This window comes from Microcebus murinus, chromosome 7 (assembly GCF_040939455.1).
Source record: "Microcebus murinus isolate Inina chromosome 7, M.murinus_Inina_mat1.0, whole genome shotgun sequence".
NCBI classification, from domain to species: Eukaryota; Metazoa; Chordata; class Mammalia; order Primates; family Cheirogaleidae; genus Microcebus; species Microcebus murinus.
This window is the reverse complement of record NC_134110.1, coordinates 67,560,514-67,582,799: the sequence shown is the minus strand read 5'-3', so window position 1 is coordinate 67,582,799 and position 22,286 is coordinate 67,560,514. Positions and strand designations below refer to the sequence as shown.

At 34.8% G+C, this 22,286-nt stretch overlaps 1 protein-coding gene across 2 annotated transcripts in view; it reads left to right on the top strand.

Moving 5' to 3' along the window:
• The window catches only part of TMEM67 (transmembrane protein 67), a 50,637-nt gene that overhangs the window by 18,795 nt on the left and 9,556 nt on the right, over positions 1 to 22,286 (top strand). For both annotated transcript variants that reach the window (XR_001156091.3, XM_012772866.2), the window contains exons 8-23: positions 558 to 712; positions 816 to 924; positions 1,649 to 1,735; positions 2,069 to 2,134; positions 3,869 to 4,025; positions 5,264 to 5,387; positions 6,663 to 6,768; positions 9,455 to 9,511; positions 10,596 to 10,694; positions 12,690 to 12,788; positions 13,451 to 13,537; positions 14,393 to 14,492; positions 14,591 to 14,730; positions 17,489 to 17,629; positions 19,928 to 20,008; positions 20,491 to 20,607. Coding sequence is in view for 1 of the 2 variants with exons in the window: in XM_012772866.2 (XP_012628320.1) it covers positions 558 to 712; positions 816 to 924; positions 1,649 to 1,735; positions 2,069 to 2,134; positions 3,869 to 4,025; positions 5,264 to 5,387; positions 6,663 to 6,768; positions 9,455 to 9,511; positions 10,596 to 10,694; positions 12,690 to 12,788; positions 13,451 to 13,537; positions 14,393 to 14,492; positions 14,591 to 14,730; positions 17,489 to 17,629; positions 19,928 to 20,008; positions 20,491 to 20,607 (1,725 nt within the window). In the remaining variant the exon portion in view is untranslated. The remainder of the gene's footprint in view (positions 1 to 557; positions 713 to 815; positions 925 to 1,648; positions 1,736 to 2,068; positions 2,135 to 3,868; positions 4,026 to 5,263; positions 5,388 to 6,662; positions 6,769 to 9,454; positions 9,512 to 10,595; positions 10,695 to 12,689; positions 12,789 to 13,450; positions 13,538 to 14,392; positions 14,493 to 14,590; positions 14,731 to 17,488; positions 17,630 to 19,927; positions 20,009 to 20,490; positions 20,608 to 22,286) is intronic.

The window sequence follows — 22,286 nt, the reverse complement described above, 5'->3', positions numbered from 1 at the left end:
AAAGTTTCTTTTCTACTTAAGCTAGAGGAATTGTTTCTTTTTTCTAGCAAAAAAAAAAAAATGTTTTAAAAAGCAAAAGAATAGACCGGACATGGTGGCTCACATGGGTAATCCTAGCACTCTAGGAGGCCAAGGCAGGTGGATCGCTTGAGCTCAGGAGTTCAAGACCAGCCTGAGCAAGAGTGAGACCCTGTCTCTACCAAAAAAATAGAAAGAAATTATCTGGACAACTAAAAACAAATATATATATATATATAAAATTAGCCAGGCATGGTGGCGCATGCCTGTAGTCCCAGCTACTCAGGAGGCTGAAGCAGTAAGATTGCTTGGATTGCTTGAGCCCAGGAGTTTGAGGTTGCTGTGAGCCAGGCTGATGCCACAGCACTCTAGCCTGGTCAACAGAGTGAGACTCTGTCTCAAAAAAAAAAAAAAAAAAGCAAAAGAACAATAAACAACTAGTAGAATAGGTAAATTAAAACAAAGCATAATTTTTGTAACAACATTTGTTTAGATTGTTCAGGTCCATGTTACATTTCTTTGCCATTTTTCTTTTGTAGATGAATGCTAATCTAACATCTTGCCAAGTTCTTGGAAATATGTGTGTGATGAACATGAATTCTTATGATTCTGCCACATGTGATGCATGTCGACTGTTTCAGTTTATCTTTGAGAATACTGCTTCACTGAGCACTGTTCATTCTATTTCATTTTGGTAAGGATATTTTGATTGTTAAAATGTCATTTTGACTGAATTCAGTGCAGTTTTATTTGTAAATATTTTTTCCCGTTATTAAAACAATTTTAATTGTTTATAGGAGGCAGAATCTTCCATGGCTGTTTTATGGAGACCAGCTAGGATTAGCACCTCAAATACTCACTACTACCCCTCTTCCTACAAATTTCAGTTTTAAAGGGGAAAACCAGGTACAAGTCTCTATATCATTAGAGGATAACTACATTTTGATTTACAATTTTAAAAGGTAATAATAAAGTTATTAGTTACAATTCTTGCTTTATTAGGTTTTTATAAATTTAGTTTTTGAACTAAATATAAATATCAGCAGCTTATAGGAACTAAACAGTATAGAGTTTAGCTGTCTTACTTGAGTATATGAATACCTCTGGATAATGTGATTATGGCAGCAAGTGGTACTAGTGGGGTTGGGAAGAATAGTTTTCATCACCAAAGGCAAAACAGTCTCTTTCTGAATTTCCTTCTGAAATTCCTTCTGAATTCCCATATTTTAAAGAAGGGATTGGGGCTCCATGATGTTGCTCAGCACTTCACAGGTCCAAATTCCCACCTCTTTCTGACCTTCTAGAATGAAGAAGTAAGATCATTCCTCTGCCCTCAGCCCCCATTTAATAGGTTTGAAAGGAGATTATCTGTCACTAATGCTTCCTCTCAATTCTAAAATAATAATTTTCATGCAAAAAAACCAGTCCAGCTTTTTAAGGTATATTTAATCATAGGAATAGTTAGATTAATTAAGCTTCAAAATAAAGATAGTTGAATTTAATTTTTCAACAATAAAGATTAGTCAACAATGAAAAAGAAAGGATTAGTCAACAGTGAAAATTTCTTTGTAGAATATTATATTACTTTCAGAGTATTTGACATTATTTTATTCTTGTTTTCTTTAATCAGAATACAAAACTGAAGTTTGTTGCTGCTTCCTATGATATAAGAGGCAATTTTCTCAAGTGGCAAACTTTAGAAGGAGGTATTTTACAGGTAAGCATGATTCTACCTAAGGAATTAGTAAGGAGCCTTATTTTTGCTAGAGGCAAAGACAAGAGGAAAAGACTAAATTATTGCTTGAATGGAGCATCAGTTACATACTACAGCTGATTTTTTTCTGGTGCTTTAAATTGGAATTTCTTAAAACTGGTCTTTAAGTTATAATTTTAATTTATAACAAAGATGCTCCCTTAAATTTTTATATCCTTGATACATGAAATAAGTATTATGTAGAGCATATATCCATGTGGGAGCTTGAGAACTCTTGACTGAAAACAAAGAAAACATTTGTGGGGGATATTAATCAGTTATGTTCTTTTGCTATAGCTTTGTCCAGACACAGAGACAAGGCTAAATGCTGCTTATTCTTTTGGAACCACGTATCAACAAAATGTAAGTTTGGACTATATTAGTCTATATTTTAGCTTTATTTTTTAAAATATCACATGAGCAATAATTGGAATATTTAAAAATTTTGAAATTAGAAATGTTTTAATAGTAATGAATAATTTCATTAATTAATATAATTTATGTGGGCACAGAAAATCTTAATTTAATCAGCATGAAGAGAGTACCTTGTTATTTTAGAATGTTAAACATAATTTTCACAGTCAATTATTTATCTGCTTCTAGGCTTATAAGTCTTAAAAAGTAATGCCCACTACTGAGCATTTTAGAATAAAGTAAAAATACTACTTTATTTTTGTGGTGAATAATAACATTACTCCCTTCTTATTCTGTCCCCCAATAACAAATAAAAATGCTTCCTTTTTTTCTCCCTTCATACTTTTTCTCTCCTTCCTGCTCTGACCTTCTTTACTTTGGCAACCCATTTTGAAATTATAGTATGGTACAAAGGAATATTATGAGACATTAAATATTTGAAAGACATTCAGGAGTCTATAAAAATGCTTCCTGAGAAAAATGTATTTAGACACCTATCATAGAACAAAACCACAATAAAAAATACCATTATGGAAAACAGATTGGAAGACAACAAACATTTTTAACAGTGGTTATCTCTGGATGGTGGGATGAGAGATGATTTTTTATTTTCTTTTTTGTATTTTCCAAATTTTCTAACATGAACATAAATTTACTTAGTTTGTCAGAAATCACTTATATGTTACTTTTAAAAAATAAATAAATGATATTGTACATCTAACATGAGCCAAAAGGAGTAACACTTATTAATACCTGCTGCTGTGTGCTCAGCATTTTATCATTATTATCCCATTTGATCCGTAAAATAACTATGTGAGATATATGCTATCTATGCCTTACAGGTGAGGAAATTATGTCCAGTAAGATTAGGTAATCTACTCAAAGTCATGCATCAAATAAATTATGGAGCCAATGTTCTGTTAGGTTTAAAAACCATGGTTATTCCATTGAACCTGGCTGCCTCTCAAGTAGTTCATAGCCTAGAAGGAAAGCTATATAGACAAAGAATTGCAAAGAACGTGATGTATTATTCTATAGGTATGTACAAGGTACCAGTTCCTGGGGAAGTACAGAAAGGCTTCACATAGTGATACTTGGGCTTGTATAATGAATATGAGTTTGCCAGGAGAACACAGTTGGGAAGGGAACATTAATTAGGCAGAAACCACATTTTCAATATCAGAGTGACATAGAATAGCATTTAGGAACTAGAAATAGATTAGTATGAATAGACCACCATAGCCTGGTAGGGAGCACTGGGAGATAAGCCTGGCTCTGTTAGAGGGAGCCAGATCATAGACATCATTGTATATCAGGAGAAAGAATTGGGAGTTTATCCCATAGGACAGTAGTTTTTAAACATTTTCACTGATGTGCACTTAATGTTGAGAATGAAGTCATATCTTCTCCATCTGGGTTGTAGGCCAAGAACAAAGCAGTTCTTTACTGTTAGCTTTTTTGGCTCTTATTAGATAATCATATTTGATTATCTTATTAGATAATCATATTTGATTGAATTATCTTATTAGATAATTCATATTTTAGAAGGCACGTGGAAATGCATGTAAACTAGATAGTTTAAAGATTTTATTTTGCACAATTAGCAAAACTCTCTTTTAAAGATAATAAATATACTTTCTAATTTTAAATTGTGATGTTTTTATTTTTAATTTTATTTTCTAGTGTGAGATTCCTATTTCTAAGATCTTAACCGACTTTCCCACTCCTATATTTTATGATGTGTACCTTGAATATACTGATGAAAACCAACACCAATATATTTGGGCTGTGCCTGTGTTAAACCTAAATCTTCAACATAATAAAAGATTTGTGAACCAAGGTAAGACATCCATATATACCATTCTTTCTCTGAGCTGAAGTCAATAAACAAGTCAAATACATGATAATTAAATAAATCATTGATTATAAGGAGGATCATGAATTCTCTCTTATTATATGATTTTATATGGCATGCCAAAAAGTAAAACAATAAATTGGTAATGTACTTAGAAATTTTTACTAATTTTTTTATCAGGCATATTATAAAGAAATTAGGCCTCTAGTCCCAGGATTTGGGAGGCCGAGGTAAGAGGATTCCTTGAGGCTAGGAGTTTGAGAACAGCCTAGGTGACATATGAGACCCCATCTCCACAAAAATAAATAAATAAATTAGCCACACATGGTGCTTGTAGTCCTAGCTACTCAGGAGGCTGAGGTGGAAAGACCACTTGAGCACAGGAGTTTGAGGCTGCAGTGAGCTATGACCCAACCACTGCACTCCAGTCTGGATGACAGAGTAAGACCCTGTCTCTGAAAAAATAAATTATAGTGTTGTTAAGAGTATATATCCTGAGAAAAATTAGTAGAATTATAAATTAGGGCTTTTTCTTCAAGCTGTCCTCTATCTGGTTTTTTTGGATAAATTAGTTTCTTTTGTTGTTATTCATGTTATAAAATCCTGCTTTTTCAGGTAATTTGTAGGGAAAAGCCTTCCAAGTTGATGAAAAGTTCAAACAATCAGAGGCATTCAAGTGAGGTGGAGAAGACCATTATCAAATTCTTATAGCAGGCTGGGCACGATGGCTCATGGCTGATTGCTTAAGGTCAGGAGTTGGAGGCCTGAGCAAGAGTGAGATCCCATCTCTACTATAAAAAAAAGAAAAAGAAAAACAAGAAAAGAAAAAGCTAGCTGGGCAACTAAAATTGAAAAAATTAGCTGGGTGGAGTGTCATGTGCCTGTAGTCCCAGCTACATGGGAGGCTGAGGCAGGAGGATCACTCAAGCCCAGGAGTTTGAGGTTGCTGTGAGCTAGGCTGATGCCACAGCACTCTAGCCTGGGCAACAGAGTGAAACTCTGTCTCAAAAAAAAAATTCTTATAGCAGTAACTTTTTGCTGTAGCCATCTTATCTAAAATAAATAAATAAATAAATAAATAAATAAATAAATAAATAAATAAATAAATAAATAAATACTAATTTTATATTTTAAATGTGTCCAGTAAACTTCTTGAGAACTGTCTTGAACAATTTGTGGGTAGTTTTTTAATGCCATCTTATTTTTTCTTTTTATAATAAAAGACAGTAGCACTGGCATGTGGCTTCTGACTCGGCGCATTTTCTTAGTGGATGCAATAAGTGGACGAGAAAATGACTTAGGAAGTCAGCCAAAAGTAATTCGAATTGCTACTCAAATATCACTGAGGTAAACACATGTCTAATGACTTGGAGTATACGGGAAAATGTCATAATGAAAGTGTTTGCCAGTAATTATCAAATGAAAACTATAAGGACAACTGAATTGGAATAGGTGATAAGGTTTTTTAGTTATTTGCGTAGATTGGCATAGACCAATAAAAGTGAAGGGCCAAGGGGGGATTTATATCAGAAGAGTGTGAAGAATTTGGTAAAAATTCACATTGTAGGCCTCACTCTAGAGCTGCTGAATTAGAATGGGTTGAGAGGTGTAGGAAAGGTGAATACCAGTGAGCTGGAAGAGCCTGCCAGATGATTGTTAATAGTAAGGGCTCCCCTGTCCTCATTTCCTTTTATAGCTTTTGTTCTAAGTTTACCCAGATTAATTATCAACACCTTCCTCTTCCTATGATACATTAACTATGAGCCTACCTTAGGGTAATACCGTGCTATCTTTTCCAGAGTGGGATCTCTAAGATCTTAACTGACTTTCCTACTCTAATATTTTATGATGTACACCTTGAATACACTGATGAAAATCAACACCATCATCTTATATTATATTAGATTTATATTATACTTTGAAGCACTTAAATATGCATTTTTCACCGTTATTTCATTTTGAGTCTCACATAATCTTATGAGGTAGGCAGTACAGAAACTTTGTTAGGTATCTTATAGGAATCCACATGTACCGTGATTTTAGTATTCCCTCAATCTGCTAATGTGGTATCCCTAGTAAAAATGAAATCAAACCTCCTCAGGCTTGACATGTTCTTGTTGTAACCATATTGGCCCCTAGTGATTGGCACTTTCCTTTTTGTGTCCACAAACTATACAGTCCTAATGCATTGATTTTGGCAAAATGTACTTCACTATGTGCCATAAACAATATTATATCTGATAGATTTTGTTAAGAATCCATCTTTCTCTTTTGAAAATCAGGATTATATCTGCCTGTCTTTAAGCTTTATGTAGCACTGCAACTTTGATTATTACTCAAAGATGGTTTGAGTGCTTCAGTGATTTCACTTGTAAACTTCATAAGGCCTGGATCAAAAGAGTTTCTAATTTATCTCAGAGGGTATATTTTAATATTATTTTGACTGCTTAAGATAGCTTGTGTTGTTATCATTAGATTATGTTTACTCTTCTCTAGTTTATAACTGGTTGGTTCTGAGACCATCAAGGTAATTCATATTAAATTCAAAAGAAATGGTAAACTAAATATGTGTTTAAGGGCTTAGATATACTTATCACTCTAAATATATTTTCTTTTAAATAGCATCAACCTTGTACCTAACACAAAAAATGGAAACATCTACCCTCCCTTAATCACTATTGCCTACCGTGACATTGATATCAAAGATCCTAAGAGTCAGTCTGTGGAGGTGAGTTCTTTACTAATCAGTGCCCTTATGTGTATAAATACAGCATATTACTTAAGCAGTTTATATTATGATCAAAAGACAATTTGTCAGGCACGTTCAGGGTGATATGGCCATAGACACTTTTCTGAATTTTAATATTCTAGTTCCTTCATCCAATGCTTTTGTCCTCTCTGTTGTGTTTGTACTTGCACTCACTTGCTATGGGATTCAAACTTTAATTAAGCAAAATTAAACACCTAGTATAACTTCTGTCTTAAAGATTTCCCATTCTCATTTTTATTACCTATTCCAATGTTAAAATTAGTTTCTATTGACTGAGCTTGTGTATAATGAGAGAAGAAAATCTAGAAGCATGCTTAGTAACAACAAAAGGCTGCCTGGCTTAAAACTTTCTGGAGTGGTATTCATAGGCAACCAAGAGTATATTTATTTTACTATAAAACACTTCTGGGTCTTTCCTTTAAATATTATTATTGTCTAAAATATTCCAAACTAAGTATTGACAAATTGGAAAAAACAAATAGAGGATTGTGAGAGTCATGAAACTATACTAATAAAGTCCATTTCATCCTAATTAGAAAAAAGATAGTTATTTTATCATTTCTTAATTTCTCATGGGAACTGTTACAAAAATTGTATATCAGTTTTGAGCGTCCATCTATGGCTCTGCTGTCTTACCAATAGCAAATAACCTTACTTCCTATTTTACTGAGCAGATCAAGACCATCTAATAGGAATTCCCTCCTTTATTTTTTTTTTTTTTTTTGAGACAGGGTCTCACTCTGTCACCTGTCACAGCTCACTGCAACCTCCAACTTTGGGGCTCAAACAATCCTCAGCCTCCTGAGTAACTGGGACTACAGGCATGCAGCATCATGCCCAGCTAATTTTTCTATTTTTTTGTAGAGGTGAGGCCTTGCTCTTGCTCAGGCCAGCCTCAAAACTCCTGGCCTCTAGCATTCCTCCTTCCTCAGCCTCCTAAAGTGCTAGGATTATAGGCATGAGTCACCATACCCAGCCAGATCTCCTCTTTAATACTAAAGAAGTCCTGTGTTTCATTTTCCTTCCCATTTCTTATTCTATTTTTTTTTTTTTTTGAGACAGAGTCTCACTTTGTTGCCCTAGGCTAGAGTGAGTGCCATGGCATCAGCCTCGCTCACAGCAACCTCAAACTCCTGGGCTCAAGCGATCCTCCTGATCCTCCTGCCTCAGCCTCCCGAGTAGCTGGGACTACAGGCATGTGCCACCATGCCCGGCTAATTTTTTTGTATATATATTTTTAGTTGGTCAATTAATTTCTTTCTATTTTTTTTTGGTAGAGACGGGGTCTCGCTCAGGCTGGTTTTGAACTCCTGACCTTGAGCAATCTGCCCGCCTCGGCCTCCCAAAGTGCTAGGATTACAGACGTGAGCCACCGCGCCCGGCCTCTTATTCTATTTTTAAGAAAGAAAGTTCCCTGCTTTCCTAAACTAATCCTCTGACTAAACTTGTCTGCAGTACTTTCTCTAATATCCTGTTTCCCCCAACCCCTTATTCAGCCAGCCTCTCTGCAAGTCAGTTTCCTTTGTTTATAAAAACTGTCAGGTAGCTTTATCTTCAAAACGAATTCAGACATCCAACTGAAAAATGTTTTACTCAATTCTTTCAGCTCCTCAGCTTGCTGTCATATTTTTTTCCTTTATTTCCCAGCCACTTTTTCATCAATTGCAATCTGGCTCTTGCCATTTTACTTCTTTGAAAACATCTTTCATGAAGGTCAGCAATGAATTCCACATATAGTGTCTTTATTTCTTTACTTTAGCATTTATATAACATTTGACACTGTACTCTTGACCTTCTCCTCCTTCTTGAAACTCCCTATTCTGTGACCCTCGTAAGACTTAGGTATCTTGCCTCTCCTCTCACAATCTTCTTCGCTGACCCTTCACTAGTTCTTCTTTCTCTTGTCTCTTAAAATAGTGGTATCCCTAAGGTTTTTGTTCAGACTTTCGATTAATCTACCTAGTTAGGGTATGTTTGTTTAGCCAGTTGCTAAATTCTTTTCTTTTTCTACTTTTATTTATTTATTTTGAGACGAGTCTTACTCTATTGCCCAGGCTGGGGGGCAGTAGCACAATGATAGTTCACTGCAGTCTCAAATTCCTGGGTCAAGTGATCCTCTTGCCTCAAACTCCTAAGTAGCTGGGACAATAGGTGTGTGCAATGACGCCTGGCTAGTTTTTCTTATTTTTTGTAGAGATGGAATCTTGCTATGTTGCCCAGGCTAGTCTTAAACTCCTGGTGTCAAGCAATTCTCTTGCCTCTGTCTCCCAAAGTGCTGGGATCACAGGTGGGAGCCACCATGCCCAGCCTGAAATTCTTAATACATAAGTTTAGTCACTTTCTTCAATTATAGAAACCTATTAGAAAATGAAATATGGTTATTTTGGCTTGAACTGCTATTATTGAACCTAACTTAGCTCCTCATGAACCCTTCTTTTAATATGTGTTCAAAAGAGATATTTAAAGCACACAGATAAATCTCATTAGCATATCTATTTATGTATAAGAGTCAACTCTTATAATATTTGTAGTTTAAAAATATATCAGTTGTGGTAAAATCCAGCTACAAATGTATTTTTATAATAAAAGTGAGTTTGTGTTGTATACTTTCAGTATGGTTAATTTGTTTTTTCTTAAATATCAGGTTTCTTTCTCAGTCAAATATGAAATGAATCAAGGAGAAGCACATGTTCAGACAGATGTGAGTTTATTTTAACCTGTTAAAAATATTTACATTATGTTTTTTAATTAAAAAATAATAATTTCAGATGTATAGGAAAGTTGTCAAAATAGATTTGCCATGTACCTTTCCCTCAACCTCTCTTAATGTTAATATCTTACATAACCTTACTATAATGATCATAATCAGGAAATTAATATTGCTATAGTCCTATTAACTAATTTACATACTATTTCAATTTCACAGGTTGTTTTCACTATCCTTTTTCTGTTTCAAGATCCAATCCAGGGTAACATATTGCTTTTAGCTGTCATGTCTCCTTAGTGTCTTCCAGTCTATGACAGTTTCTCAGTCTTTCTTTGTCTTTCATGACCCTGACACTTTTGAAGAGTACTGGTCAATTATTTTGGTCCTCACTTTGGGTTTGTCTGGCATTTTCCCATGAATAAATTGAGTTCATGTGGTTTTGGCAAAGACACCACAGAAGTGATGTTGCGCCCTTCTTAGTGTGTCATATCAGGAGGTACATGATGTCAGTTTGTCTTATTGCTGATGTTAACTTTTATCAGATGGCTAAGATGGTGTCTACAGAGTTCTCTACTGTATTTTTCCATTTGTAATTAATAACTATCTCATGGGGAGATACTTTGAAATTATGCAGACATCCTGCTTTTCAGCATTCTTTTGCCCTCTAACTTTAGTATCCATTGATGATTCTTGCCTGCAAAAAGTATTACTGAGATATTTGCCTTATAGTGATTTTCTATTTCTCTCATTCATTCTATATTTATTAATTGGAACTCTACTGTAAAGAGGAACTCTTTCTTTGCCCACGGTAATTTATTTATTCAATTATTTATTTAAATCAGTGTGAACTCATGGATATTTATTTTATCCTAGTGACTATAATCAATTACTATTTATTTTCTTGCTCAAATTGTCCCAGATTTGGCCATTAGAAGTTCCTCCAACTTGTCTCCTGGGTCATTTCAACATGCCTCACCACCATTTTTTGAGCACGTCTTTACTTTCTATTTACAGTGTTTTTGAACAATGATGAGAGAAATTACATAAATTCTAAAATGTTCTTTTTCTTTTTTTTAAGATTGCTTTGGGTGTGTTGGGTGGGCTAGCTGTTTTAGCAGCCCTTTTAAAGACAGCAGCATGGAAGAGGCGCATTGGGAGTCCCATGATTGATTTACAGGTATGTTCTCAGGACTTTTTAAAGAATATTTTTGTCTTTTGACTATTCTGGATCTTTCTCATAAAACACAGCTAGAGGATGAATAAGAAAGTTGGCTTGAATTTTTATGGGGTATGTAATTAGAATAGGTATTGTTGGGTCATAGGATATAATTACTTCCCCCAGTGCTGTATCCCAGTCTACACTCCCACCAACAGTGCTGTTCCTGTTTCTGTATGTCTTCTCCAACACTTGATATTTTTCCAACCTTTCTATTTTTGCCAATCTCATGGTACATGTCATTGTTATATGTGGTATGTCATTGTTGATTTCATTTTAATTTCTCTGACTACTCTTCATATACTTTTTAATTATTTGGATTTTCCCTTCTTTGAACTACTTGTTTATTGTATCCTTTGCCTATTTTTAAATTAGGTTTCTAGTTTTTCTTGTTTATTTGAAGGAGTTTTTTGTATTTTTAAAATGTTAAACCCTTTTCGGTTTCTGATGTTGAAATGTATGCCCAAATATATGACTCATCTGTTAGTTTTATCCATGTGGTCCTTTGTTTAATGGAACTTTTAATTTTCTTTTTTTGGAACTTTTAATTTTGATGTGGTAGCATCTGAATTTTTTTTTATGTTACAGTATATAACTTTTAGGATCTTGTTTAGGAAAACCTTCCCTATTTCAAGATCTCAAAGATATTCCACAATTTAATTGTATTAACTTTATAATTTTGTCTTTCATTTAATCTTTAAAATTTTTTTTTAATTTTAATTTTTATTTCTTTTTTTTTACTTCCAGAGTCTTTTATTGATCATCTATATATAGTTCAATATTGGGTACATACAGCATTAGCAAAAAACAAAGATCTGTGCTTAGAGTTTAGTTTCCACCTAAAATGTTTTTATTTTTTTATCTAACTTTTATTGCATACTTACTGTGTGCCTGGCACTTTTTAAAGCTTTACACATATATAATTCATTTAATCCTCACAATAGCTCTATAAAGTTAGGTATTATTATTATTATTCCCATTTTACACATGATGAAATTGAAGCAGGGGTTAAATTTTCTACTCATTTAATTTTTATAACAGCTCTGTAATAGGTATTTCATTTTGCTGATAAAGAACATAAAAAAGGCTACATAGTAACTTGTTTAACCAGGGTATTTTCCTGATTCCAAAGTCAATGTGCTAAGGAATCAGAGCAGGGGGCCTTGACTTACTATTTGGGATAGTCAAGAAAGGCTTCCAGAGAAGTGTACTTTAACTGGGTTATCAGATAACCCAGTTATCAGATACAGATAGCGGGGTTATCTGTTCATTCCACAGTAGTCACTGCGGCCCTACTGTCTTAAGTGCCTGGCACTCTACTAGACACTGGGGGTGTGGTAGTGAGGAAAGACAGACATGGTCTGTGCCTTTAGAGCCTCATGAGAGTTTACTAGAGAGAAGAAAGGAAGAATATTTGATAAAAACAATGCCCATTTTATTCCACGAAGTATTTTAGATGAAAGTGTGGAGTGGTTAATCATTGAGTAAGCGGCTGGAACTGGCAGATGAGGCTAAAAAGTTAATTTTGGTCTATGTTGTAAAGGACCTTGTGGGTCAGGAATTTATATGTTAGTGAGGATTTGTACATTTTTAAGAAGTGGAGTGACACAGTCCAATTTACACTTTAGAAAACTAACTCTCATGGTTGTGTGGAGGAGAGATTAGAGTGGAGGGTTTCCAACTCAGAGAAAATTATGAAGCAGTTCAACTTTCTTAGACAGTGAAAGATGAGAAGGATTGAAATTGACATGGGCTACTGGAAATGGACTGAAAGATAAGGATCCAGAAAGTATCTAGGAGGGAGACTCAGTTGGTCTTTATAACTAAATGATACGTGGATACATGAAACAAGACTTCAGGCTTGAGAAACTGGGTAGATGATATATAAAAGTGATAGTGTTATTAAAAGTGGATATTGAGTCTTTAACAGCTAAAATTCTTTTTTTTTAATTGCAGACAGTTATGAAATTCTTGTTGTACTATGCTGGTGATCTCGCCAATGTTTTCTTTATCATCACAGTGGGAACAGGCCTTTATTGGCTTATTTTCTTCAAAGTGAGTGAGTTTCTGAATTTACCCTAAATACCAATACCTATATAACTGGTAAGCTCTCTTTATAAAGGAACCATTTTTGTTTGGGAGCATTTCTGATCAAGAGTATTGATCTGGGCACGGTGATTCATGCCTGTAATCCCAGCATTTTGGAAGGCTGTGGCAGGAGAATTGCTTGAGGCCAAGAGTTTGATATCAGCCTGGGCAACGTATCGAGACCTCATCTCTACAAAATATAAAAAGATTAGATGGATGTGGTGGCATATGCCTGTAGTCCTAGCTTCTTGGGAGTCTGAGATAGGAAGATTGCCTGAACCCAGACGTTCAAGTTTACAATGAGCTATGATCGTGCCATTGCACTCCAGCTTGGGTGACAACCTGTGTCTTAAAAAAAAAGAAAAAAAGAAAGTATTGAGCCAGGTGCTAACCTCACCTGAGTGCACTGAGCTTATTGAGTACATCACTATCTTCCTTTTTTATGCTTTCTAAATTGTGCTTAGTGAAAACCTTGTTCTACTTGGGAGGCTGAGGCCAAAGGATTGCTTGAACCCAGGTTTAAGTTCAGCCTGGGCAACATGGTGAGACCCCATCTCTGAAGAAAAAAAAAACAGAAAAGCCCACAAAACCCTGTGTGATCATATTTAACCAAGTAATTTTTATTACAGGCACAGACATCTGTCTCTGTTTTGCTACCAATGACAGTTCAAGAAGAACGTTTTGTTACTTATGTGGGATGTGCTTTTGCTCTAAAGGTAAGTTTCAAAAGACAGCTTTACCAAATTTAAAAGGCCTGCTAATAAATTAATAAGTCCTTAAAATTAAAATATTTTCTAAAAAATTTTAGTATAAAATTTACCTTAATTTTGAAAGAAGACGTAAGTTATTTTATTTTATATTACATAGGAAATCTACCTTTATTTATAGTAGATAGCTCATTCTGAAAATCTATCTTTAATTTTTCAAAGAAGCCATGGATTAATGTAAGTTATAGCTAATTTGATAAATATTTCAGTGTGTAACTTTGTTCCTTAAAGCCTGATGATATATTCACAATGCCTTTAGGTATTAATTTTGTCTCTGTTAATCAAGGATGAAAGATTATGGATAAAGTGCTGAAACCTTAGAAGTTTTTTTCCCTGTCTCCATATTTCTTTCCTCCTTTGTTCCTGTGGTCACCCTTCCCCACCTTCAGTGTCCTCCATCAATGTACAAGTAGCTCTTTACAGGCCTCTTTGGTAGTTCTCATCCCATTGCACTGTGATTAATTAGGCATCTGCTTTTCCCACTGAACTAGGAACTCTTTGAGGTAAGGTATCATCCCATACTTAGATTTTTCACTATTTTATCACTATTTTATTTATCACTATTTTAAAGAGAGAAAGGGAATGTAAATTAATATGTATATAAAATTCTATGAATTTGGTGAATTCTACATTATTTGATGTGCTTCTAATGATCTCCTAAAGGTATTAAAACTTCAAGTGAATTCACTTGTAAGAATTATATATTCCTGTAATTACAGTATATTTCTTAAAGAATCGATATTGGTTCCATAAGCAGGCTTTATGCTGATACTTTTCAGGTGTTTTATTATATGTCATTCTCAGGCACTGCAATTTTTGCATAAACTCATATCCCAGATTACCATAGATATATTCTTTATTGATTGGGAGCGACCTAAAGGAAAGGTTCTTAAAGCTGTTGAAGGTAACTAAAATAAACAAACATTTGTACCAAAATTCTTTTGCTACCCTTGCAGAGCAAAGAAGGTGAAACTCTTTTACTCATTTTATCTCCCCGATCAGGTGAGGGTGGTGTACGGAGTGCCACTGTTCCTGTAAGCATATGGAGAACATATTTTGTAGCAAATGAATGGAATGAAATTCAGACTGTGAGAAAAATTAATTCACTCTTTCAAGTACTTACTGTCCTCTTCTTTTTGGAGGTATAAAATATTTTTTCATGTAATTGTATGCAATTTATGGGTACCTCATAAATGTTAAATTAATATAATTCCAGCTAAGTTTTCATGAAAGTAGAAGGGTTTTCTAAAGTTTGAAATATCATCGAGCTGTTAAAACGGAATGGCTTTTTAAAAATTGTGATGAAATACATAACATAAAGTTTACCATCTTAACTATTTTTAAATGTACAGTTTAGTAGTGCTAAGTACATTCACATTGTCATGTAATGGACCACCATCCTTCTCCAGAATTCTTCATCTTGCAAAACTGAAACTCTATAGCTATTAAACAATTCTATACTCATTACTTTCTACCCAAAACCCCTGGCAACCACCATTCTACTTTCTGTCTCTATGAACTTGACCACTCTAGATGTAAGGAGTAGCTTTTAAACTGCTGGTTTGTATCAGAATCCCCTGGGGAGGTTTTGTAAACTACGCATGCTTGGCCTCACCCTTAGAGTTTATGTTCAGATTGAAGTTTAGCAGATTGAAGGTGAGCCTAGGTATCTGTATTTTGAAAAAGCCCATTCCCCCATGATCCATATTCTTTCCTGCATTAGAACTACCATTATAAGGTTGATATTTTTCAACCAACTATTGAACATCTACTAAGGACTGAACAAAACACAACATGCTTATGACATTTGCAGTTTTAGTTCATGGATTTGGTTGGAATTATGTCAGGAAGTATTCAGTACTGAATGTAAGACTGAACATGGAAACTGTTTATATGAGTGATAGGTTTTCCCAGGAATTATCTGCATAATTAAGATTAGCTATGAATTATTAACTCTTATTATGTACACATCGTGGAATGGCTAAATCAGGCTAAGTAACATACCTCATATACTTATTTTTTTGTGTAGGACTGTTTTTTACAAGTTTCATAAGCTTTCAAAGGTATTACATGAAACAAAAGTTAGCAGTCAAGTAAGTTTGAAAACACTGGATTCAACAAAATCATATAGAATAATTTACCATAAAACTTCTCAGAGCCTTTATACTACAAGGGTGGGAGGATGGAGGCAAATTTAATGGACGGACCAAACGTATTTAACCATGACTTCAGCCGGGTGGTGGCTCACGCCTGTAATCCTAGCACTCTGGGAGGCCCAGGTAGGTGGATGGCTCGAGGTCAGGAGTCTGAAACCAGCCTGAGCAAGAGCGAGACTCCAGTCTCTACTAAAAATAGAAAGAAATTAATTGGCCAACTAAAAATATATAGAAAAAATTAGCCGGGCATGGTGGCACATGCCTGTAGTCCCAGCTACTCAGGAGGCTGAGGCAGAAGAATTGCTTGAGCAGGAGTCTGAGGTTGCTGTGAGCTAGGCTGAGGCCACGGCACTCTAGCCCAGGCAACAGAGTGAGACTCTGTCTCAAAAAAAACCCAAAAAACCATGACTTCCTATTATCAAAGAATGGGTCCTCCAGAAGACATTTTGAAATATACTGTATATTAAAAATATTTAGTTTACTGCCTGGCACATGTTAAATGCTCATGAAATGTTGTTAGTTTAACTTATTGGTAGTTTACTGAAGAAAGTTTTATTCTTTTTTTTTTTTTTTTTTTTTTTGAGACAGAGTCTCGGTTTGTTGTCCAGGCTAGAGTGAGTGCCGTGGCGTCAGCCTAGCTCACAGCAACCTCAAACTCCTGGGCTCGAGCGATCCTTCTGCCTCAGCCTCCCGAGTAGCTGGGACTACAGGCATGCGCCACCATGCCCGGCTAATTTTTTTTTATATATATATCAGTTGGCCAATTAATTTCTTTCTATTTATAGTAGAGACGGGGTCTCGCTCTTGCTCAGGCTGGTTTTGAACTCCTGACCTTGAGCAATCCGCCCGCCTCAGCCTCCCAAGAGCTAGGATTACAGGCGTGAGCCACCGCGCCCGGCCGAAAGTTTTATTCTTTTTGACAGAATTTTTTGAGCTTTGTCAGTGTGTATGATAAGGTTATCTTTGGACCTTAATCATATCGAGAAGAATGCCAAATGCACTAACTAAACAGCTTGTAATAAATACTTTGTAACAGCCTGGGCAATATAGCAAGACCCCATCTCTACAAAAAAAATTAATAAGAAAACCAATTAGTTGCACTTGTAGTCCCAGCTACTTAGGAGGCTAAGACAGGAAGATCACTTATACCCAGGAGTTTGAGGTTGCAGTGAACTGTGATCACACAACTGCACTCCAGCCTGGGAGACAAAGTGAGACCCTGTCAATCAGTCAACCAATCAATCAATCAATACTTTGTAGTTAAAATACTGGATAATAATTATTTTTATCTGAATTTTCCACTGTTTGTACAAACTTGTATATTTTAGTTTTTCAAGGTGAGGAGTAGGGAGGAGGGCTCCATTTTCAGTCTAGAGTTTTCTTTTTCACTTTTTTTTTTTTAGAGACAGAGCCTCACCCTGTCACCCAAGCTGAAGTATAGCGGTATCATCATAGCTCACTGCAGTCTTGAACTCCAGGGCTCAAGTGATCCTCCTGTCTCAGTCTCCAAAGTAGCTAGTGCTGTAGGTGCATGCCACCACATCTAGCTAATTTTTAAATTTTTTGTAGAGATGAAGCCTTGTTATGTTGTCCAGGCTGGTCTTGAATTCCTGGGCTCAAACAATCCTTCCCCCACAGCCTCCCAAAGTGTTGGGATTATGGATATAAGCAACCACACCTGCCTTAGAGGAGTTTTCTTTATCCTTGTGTATTTAAATTATTATTATTATTTTTTTTACTCCAGGTTGTGGGATTCAAGAACTTAGCATTAATGGACTTATCCTCTAGTCTCTCTAGAAGCCCACGTAGCTACATAGCTCCTGATAGCCGCATTTTGAGATATGCAGTATCTGCTGCTCTTTGGCTAGTCGTTGGAATTATACAGGTAATAAGAGATTATACTTTTAAGTGACATTGCCTCTTTGAACTCTACTTACATACCGATTACCCTCAAATATTGACCATATCCTGATTCCTGTAGCAGAAAGTGACAAGAACAGCAATAATAATAACTAACAGCCAGTTCTTATATATCATGTTACGTTTCAGGCACTGTGCTAATTAATTGCAGTTGACCCTTGAACAACATGAGCTTGAACTGCAAGAGTCCCCACTTATATGCAGATCTTTTTCAACAAACATGGATCAAAAATACAGTATTTGCTGGATGCAAAACCCAAGTATACAGAGGACTGATTTTTCATATAGTTGGGTCTGACTGTAGGGCTGACTGTAGGACTGACTGTAGGACTCAAGTGCATGGATTTTGGTATACTCAGGGGTTCTGAAGCCAATCCCCTGCATGCCAAGGGGTGACTATAATTGCTTTGTACATATTAGTTACTAATCTTTACAATAGCTCTCACAAATAGGTTCTGTTAGTATCCTCATTTTACAGATGAGGAAACTGAGGCTCAGGCAAGTTAAATAATTGCCTAAAATCATGCAGCTCATAATTGACAGAATGGAATTCGAACCCAGGCAGCCTGATTTCAGAGTTCACATTCTTGTCAATAGCGGACTTGGAAGGGTCTTTCAGAGACTGCAACTTTATAGTCATAGGACATACTCCATGTTTAGTTTATCTATAAGTATAGGGACAGATAAGCTATTTCATATTTGGTTGAATATAACAACAACAGCAATAACAAAAAAGAAGTGGGTGAAATAAAAGAGAACTTTCCTTTCCCATGAAAAAGAAGGGCAACGGTTAGCAGTATAGAGCTAGAATGGTGGCTCACTGCTGCCACTAAGGCCTAGAAGCTTATCCTTCTGCTCTGCCACATGGGACTTCCCTCTGCAAGGTCCCCTCATGGTCCATAACAGGCTGATGGAGTTGCAGGAGGTAGTCAAGGGAGACAAGCTCACCTTCTCTTTAAGAGCTTTCTCAGAAGTGCCATTCAACCTCTCCTTGGTTAGAACTTAGTCACATGGCCACACCTAGCTGCACTGGAATCTTTCAGCTGAGCAACAGTGTGTCCTGCTCAAAGGGGGGACCTGTTACTAAGGAGAAAGGGGAAAGGACCATTGGGACAGCAACTAGCAATCTTGGACACCACCATCTAACCTCATTCTTTGCTTCTCACTTTACTATCAGTCTGATAGGAAAGCTTGGTGGTATTCTAAGATTATTAGTGCCTATTTCTCAAATATCCCTGGGAGTTCTTTTAACAATCTGTTATAGTTTCATAAATTTGTCTAAACTCGTCTTAATTCTAATAAGTCAGGCTTTTGTTGTTCACTCCTTTTATTTCCCTAAACCAAGCTTCTTCAGTTTTTCAGTAGTATCCTTGAATTTTTTTAAACTTTTAAACTTTGAGTGTTGCCATTTTTCATGTCCTTTAAAGGGATTTAATCTATGTATACAGAGAGTGTAGGAAAGTGTTTTTAATAATCAGCTGCTGTAGATTCATTTCTTTATTGATTCATATATTTTAGTATAATTTATGTACTGGGCACTGTGCTGAGCTAATGGGTGTGATATAACAAGAACAAGTTACAGATTGTGAAATGTGCTATGAAGAAGCAGGGACATGAGATAGAGAAGGGAGGTGAGGGGAGTGGAGGTTAGGAATGGGTATCAGTAGGGACATCTTTAAATGGGGGATTTAGGCTATGTTATCTTTCTTGCAAATGTATCTAAAAAGGTCTACAATGTGAATTTTTTTATTTATAAATTTCCCTTTCTAGTATTGTTATTAAATCTATCTAAGAAAACACTTGAAGCCATTCCATTTGAATGTTTAACACATTGTCTATGGTTGAAATAGAATACTTTTATGTGTTATTCTGTCAGAAAAAATCTGAAAATCAGAAAGTTTTCTAATGACTTTTGGAATTTAGGAGATGAACAAAATTGCAAAACCAAACATACATTCTGACTACTAAATTTTTTAAATATTTTTTGTTTCTTCTCACATGTTTGTCTTACCTTATTTTAATGACACATGAAAATTTTCAAAATTCAAAATAGGCTTCCTTAGTGCCTCTTAACAATTGCAAAATCCTATTTCCTTTGACAGAAGAATCAGAAATGACAAGTAGGATTTTATTCCTTAGGAGCCATCAGAGGCCACTGTGTTCTTGGTTAGAACTTCTTTTTCCTTAAGATACTACACTGTGACTATAAAAGAAAATTAAAATCCTAAAAGCTAATAAGCATAAACTTGGCTTAATGTTTCAGATCGTGTTCTTTGCTGTCTTTTATGAGAGATTTATAGAAGATAAAATTCGACAGTTTGTTGATTTATGCACTATGAGTAATGTAAGTACTTCCTGACTTTATCTTATAACTGTTACTTTTCTCTTTTTAAAGGTCACGAGTACATTAAGAGAGGCTTTAAAAGTGATTTGGTATGATTGGATTTTTAGTCTAATTTCCCACCAGTTGTTAATTCCAGAGATAATTATAATGAGCTACAAGTTAATACTTACTCCCTTAGTTTTTCTTCTTTATTTGCAGTTTCTTAATTATGAATTTCTTATGCTGCTAAAAAGTTCGTTCAGACTGGGGCACCTGAAAATTTTTTATCAACCCTATTTCTTGGAAAATAACTTTAATCTCCTTTCCATTTACTTTTTAAAAAATACCCATATTATTCTTTATTATTTTATTATCCTCTTCATATATTTCCTAAGAAGTCAATCTTCATTATTTTGGGAGAGAAGCAATTTTAAGAAAAATTTAATCTTTTAAATTGTTTGCAGATGAGTTGCTAATTATTCCCTTTTCTTCTCTTTTTATAGATATCAGTGTTTCTGTTATCCCACAGATGTTTTGGATATTACATTCACGGTAGATCAGTACATGGCCATTCAGATACTAATATGGAAGAAATGAATATGAATCTTAAAAGAGAAGCGGTATGAATATGTTTTACACCTTTTTGTTTTTAAGTTGAGAGATGAGTTCTCTTTTCTTACTCTAGGATTTGTAATATGTTTTAAAAAATCCTCATTGATTGCTTTTGAAAGTTTCTAGGGTCCCAACTCAGTACCTTGAATATTATTAATAAAGGGAAAGAATCTAATTTTATCTTGCAGTTCCAATATGAACTGTATTTCGAAGTAACCAAATAATTTACAAGGGAAAGTTCTTCCTTATAAAAGAAAGTAGAAGGAATTCTAAGTCAGAAAATCACCATTTTGTAATGTATTAATGAATGTAGGCTGCCGTCATCACCTAAGTGGACACATAGGTACTACAGTAATAGGGTATTGGGCAGGTGAGAGGGGGGAGGGAGGCGGGTATATACATACATAATGAGTGAGATGTGCACCATCTGGGGGATGGTCATGCTGGAGACTCAGACTTGTGGGGGGAGGGAGGGAAAGGGCATTTATTGAAACCTTAAAATCTGTACCCCCATAATATGCCAAAATAAAAAAAAAAAGAAAATTGAACCTGAATATAATCAAACCTTTTGACCTAACCACCAGTTTACAAGCAATACACAGGAAAAAGGGACAAATTAAATAGTACATAGGAAGTAATTAGCTAGATCTAGAGAGTAAGAGGCCTCCCAGGACAGATGACTCAGTGCCTCCAAACAAATCCATGGTATGAAAAGAAAAGGAGGGATGTTGATGGTGGTGGAAGAACTATTACATTGTTGGAGATTTAAGAAACAAACCTAATACTTTGGATCCTAATTCAGACAAACCAACTATAAAAAAAAAAATCTTTGGGAAAAATTTGGGAGGTTTAATAAACTATTAAATGAATGTTAAATTATATTAAGGAATGATTCATTGTGTTAGATATAAAAATGGCATGGTAGTTTTTTTTTTTTAAAGTATTAGAGATACATATAGAAATATTTACAGATGAAATGACATAGTCTGGGGTTTGCTTTAAAATACTCCAAGAAAAAAATGTTGGGTGGATAAATAAAATAAAATTGGGAAAATGTTGGTAATTTTTGAAGCTAGGCAATGACTGGTTTACTATTCTCTCTACAATGTACCTTTGAAAACTTTGATAATGAAATTTTAAAAAGAACAAGATATACTTAAGAGGAAAAACTAAGAGGATTTAGTGATTAAGGGGCTATACTTGTGACTTGAAATAATTTGATACATGATGATGGCATCTCAGAGAAGAATTTATTTAATACATTGAACTGTATCACTTGGTTAACTATTAGAAATTACCCTGTGATTGAAAAATTAAATGTAAAAAATGAAACCATAAGTGAACCTATAAGAGAATATTTCAGATTAGGGGATGACATTCTAAGCATGAAGAATAGAAAGCATCAAAAAGGGAATATTAATTGACCTTACTTTTATCTAGTATATTAATATATCAAACGATCATAAATAAAAGTTAGCAAATTAGGGTAAAACACTCATAAACAAACATGACAAATATATTGATAACAATATTGAAAGTCATAAAAAAACTAAGAAGAAACTAATAAGAAAACACTAAATTAAAAGCTTGTGGAAAAATGCCCAGTAGATATTTTTTAAATAAACAATGAATCAGAAGAGATAATAAATGTCTAAAAATGTTTTAAAACAATAATCAAAGAAATGAA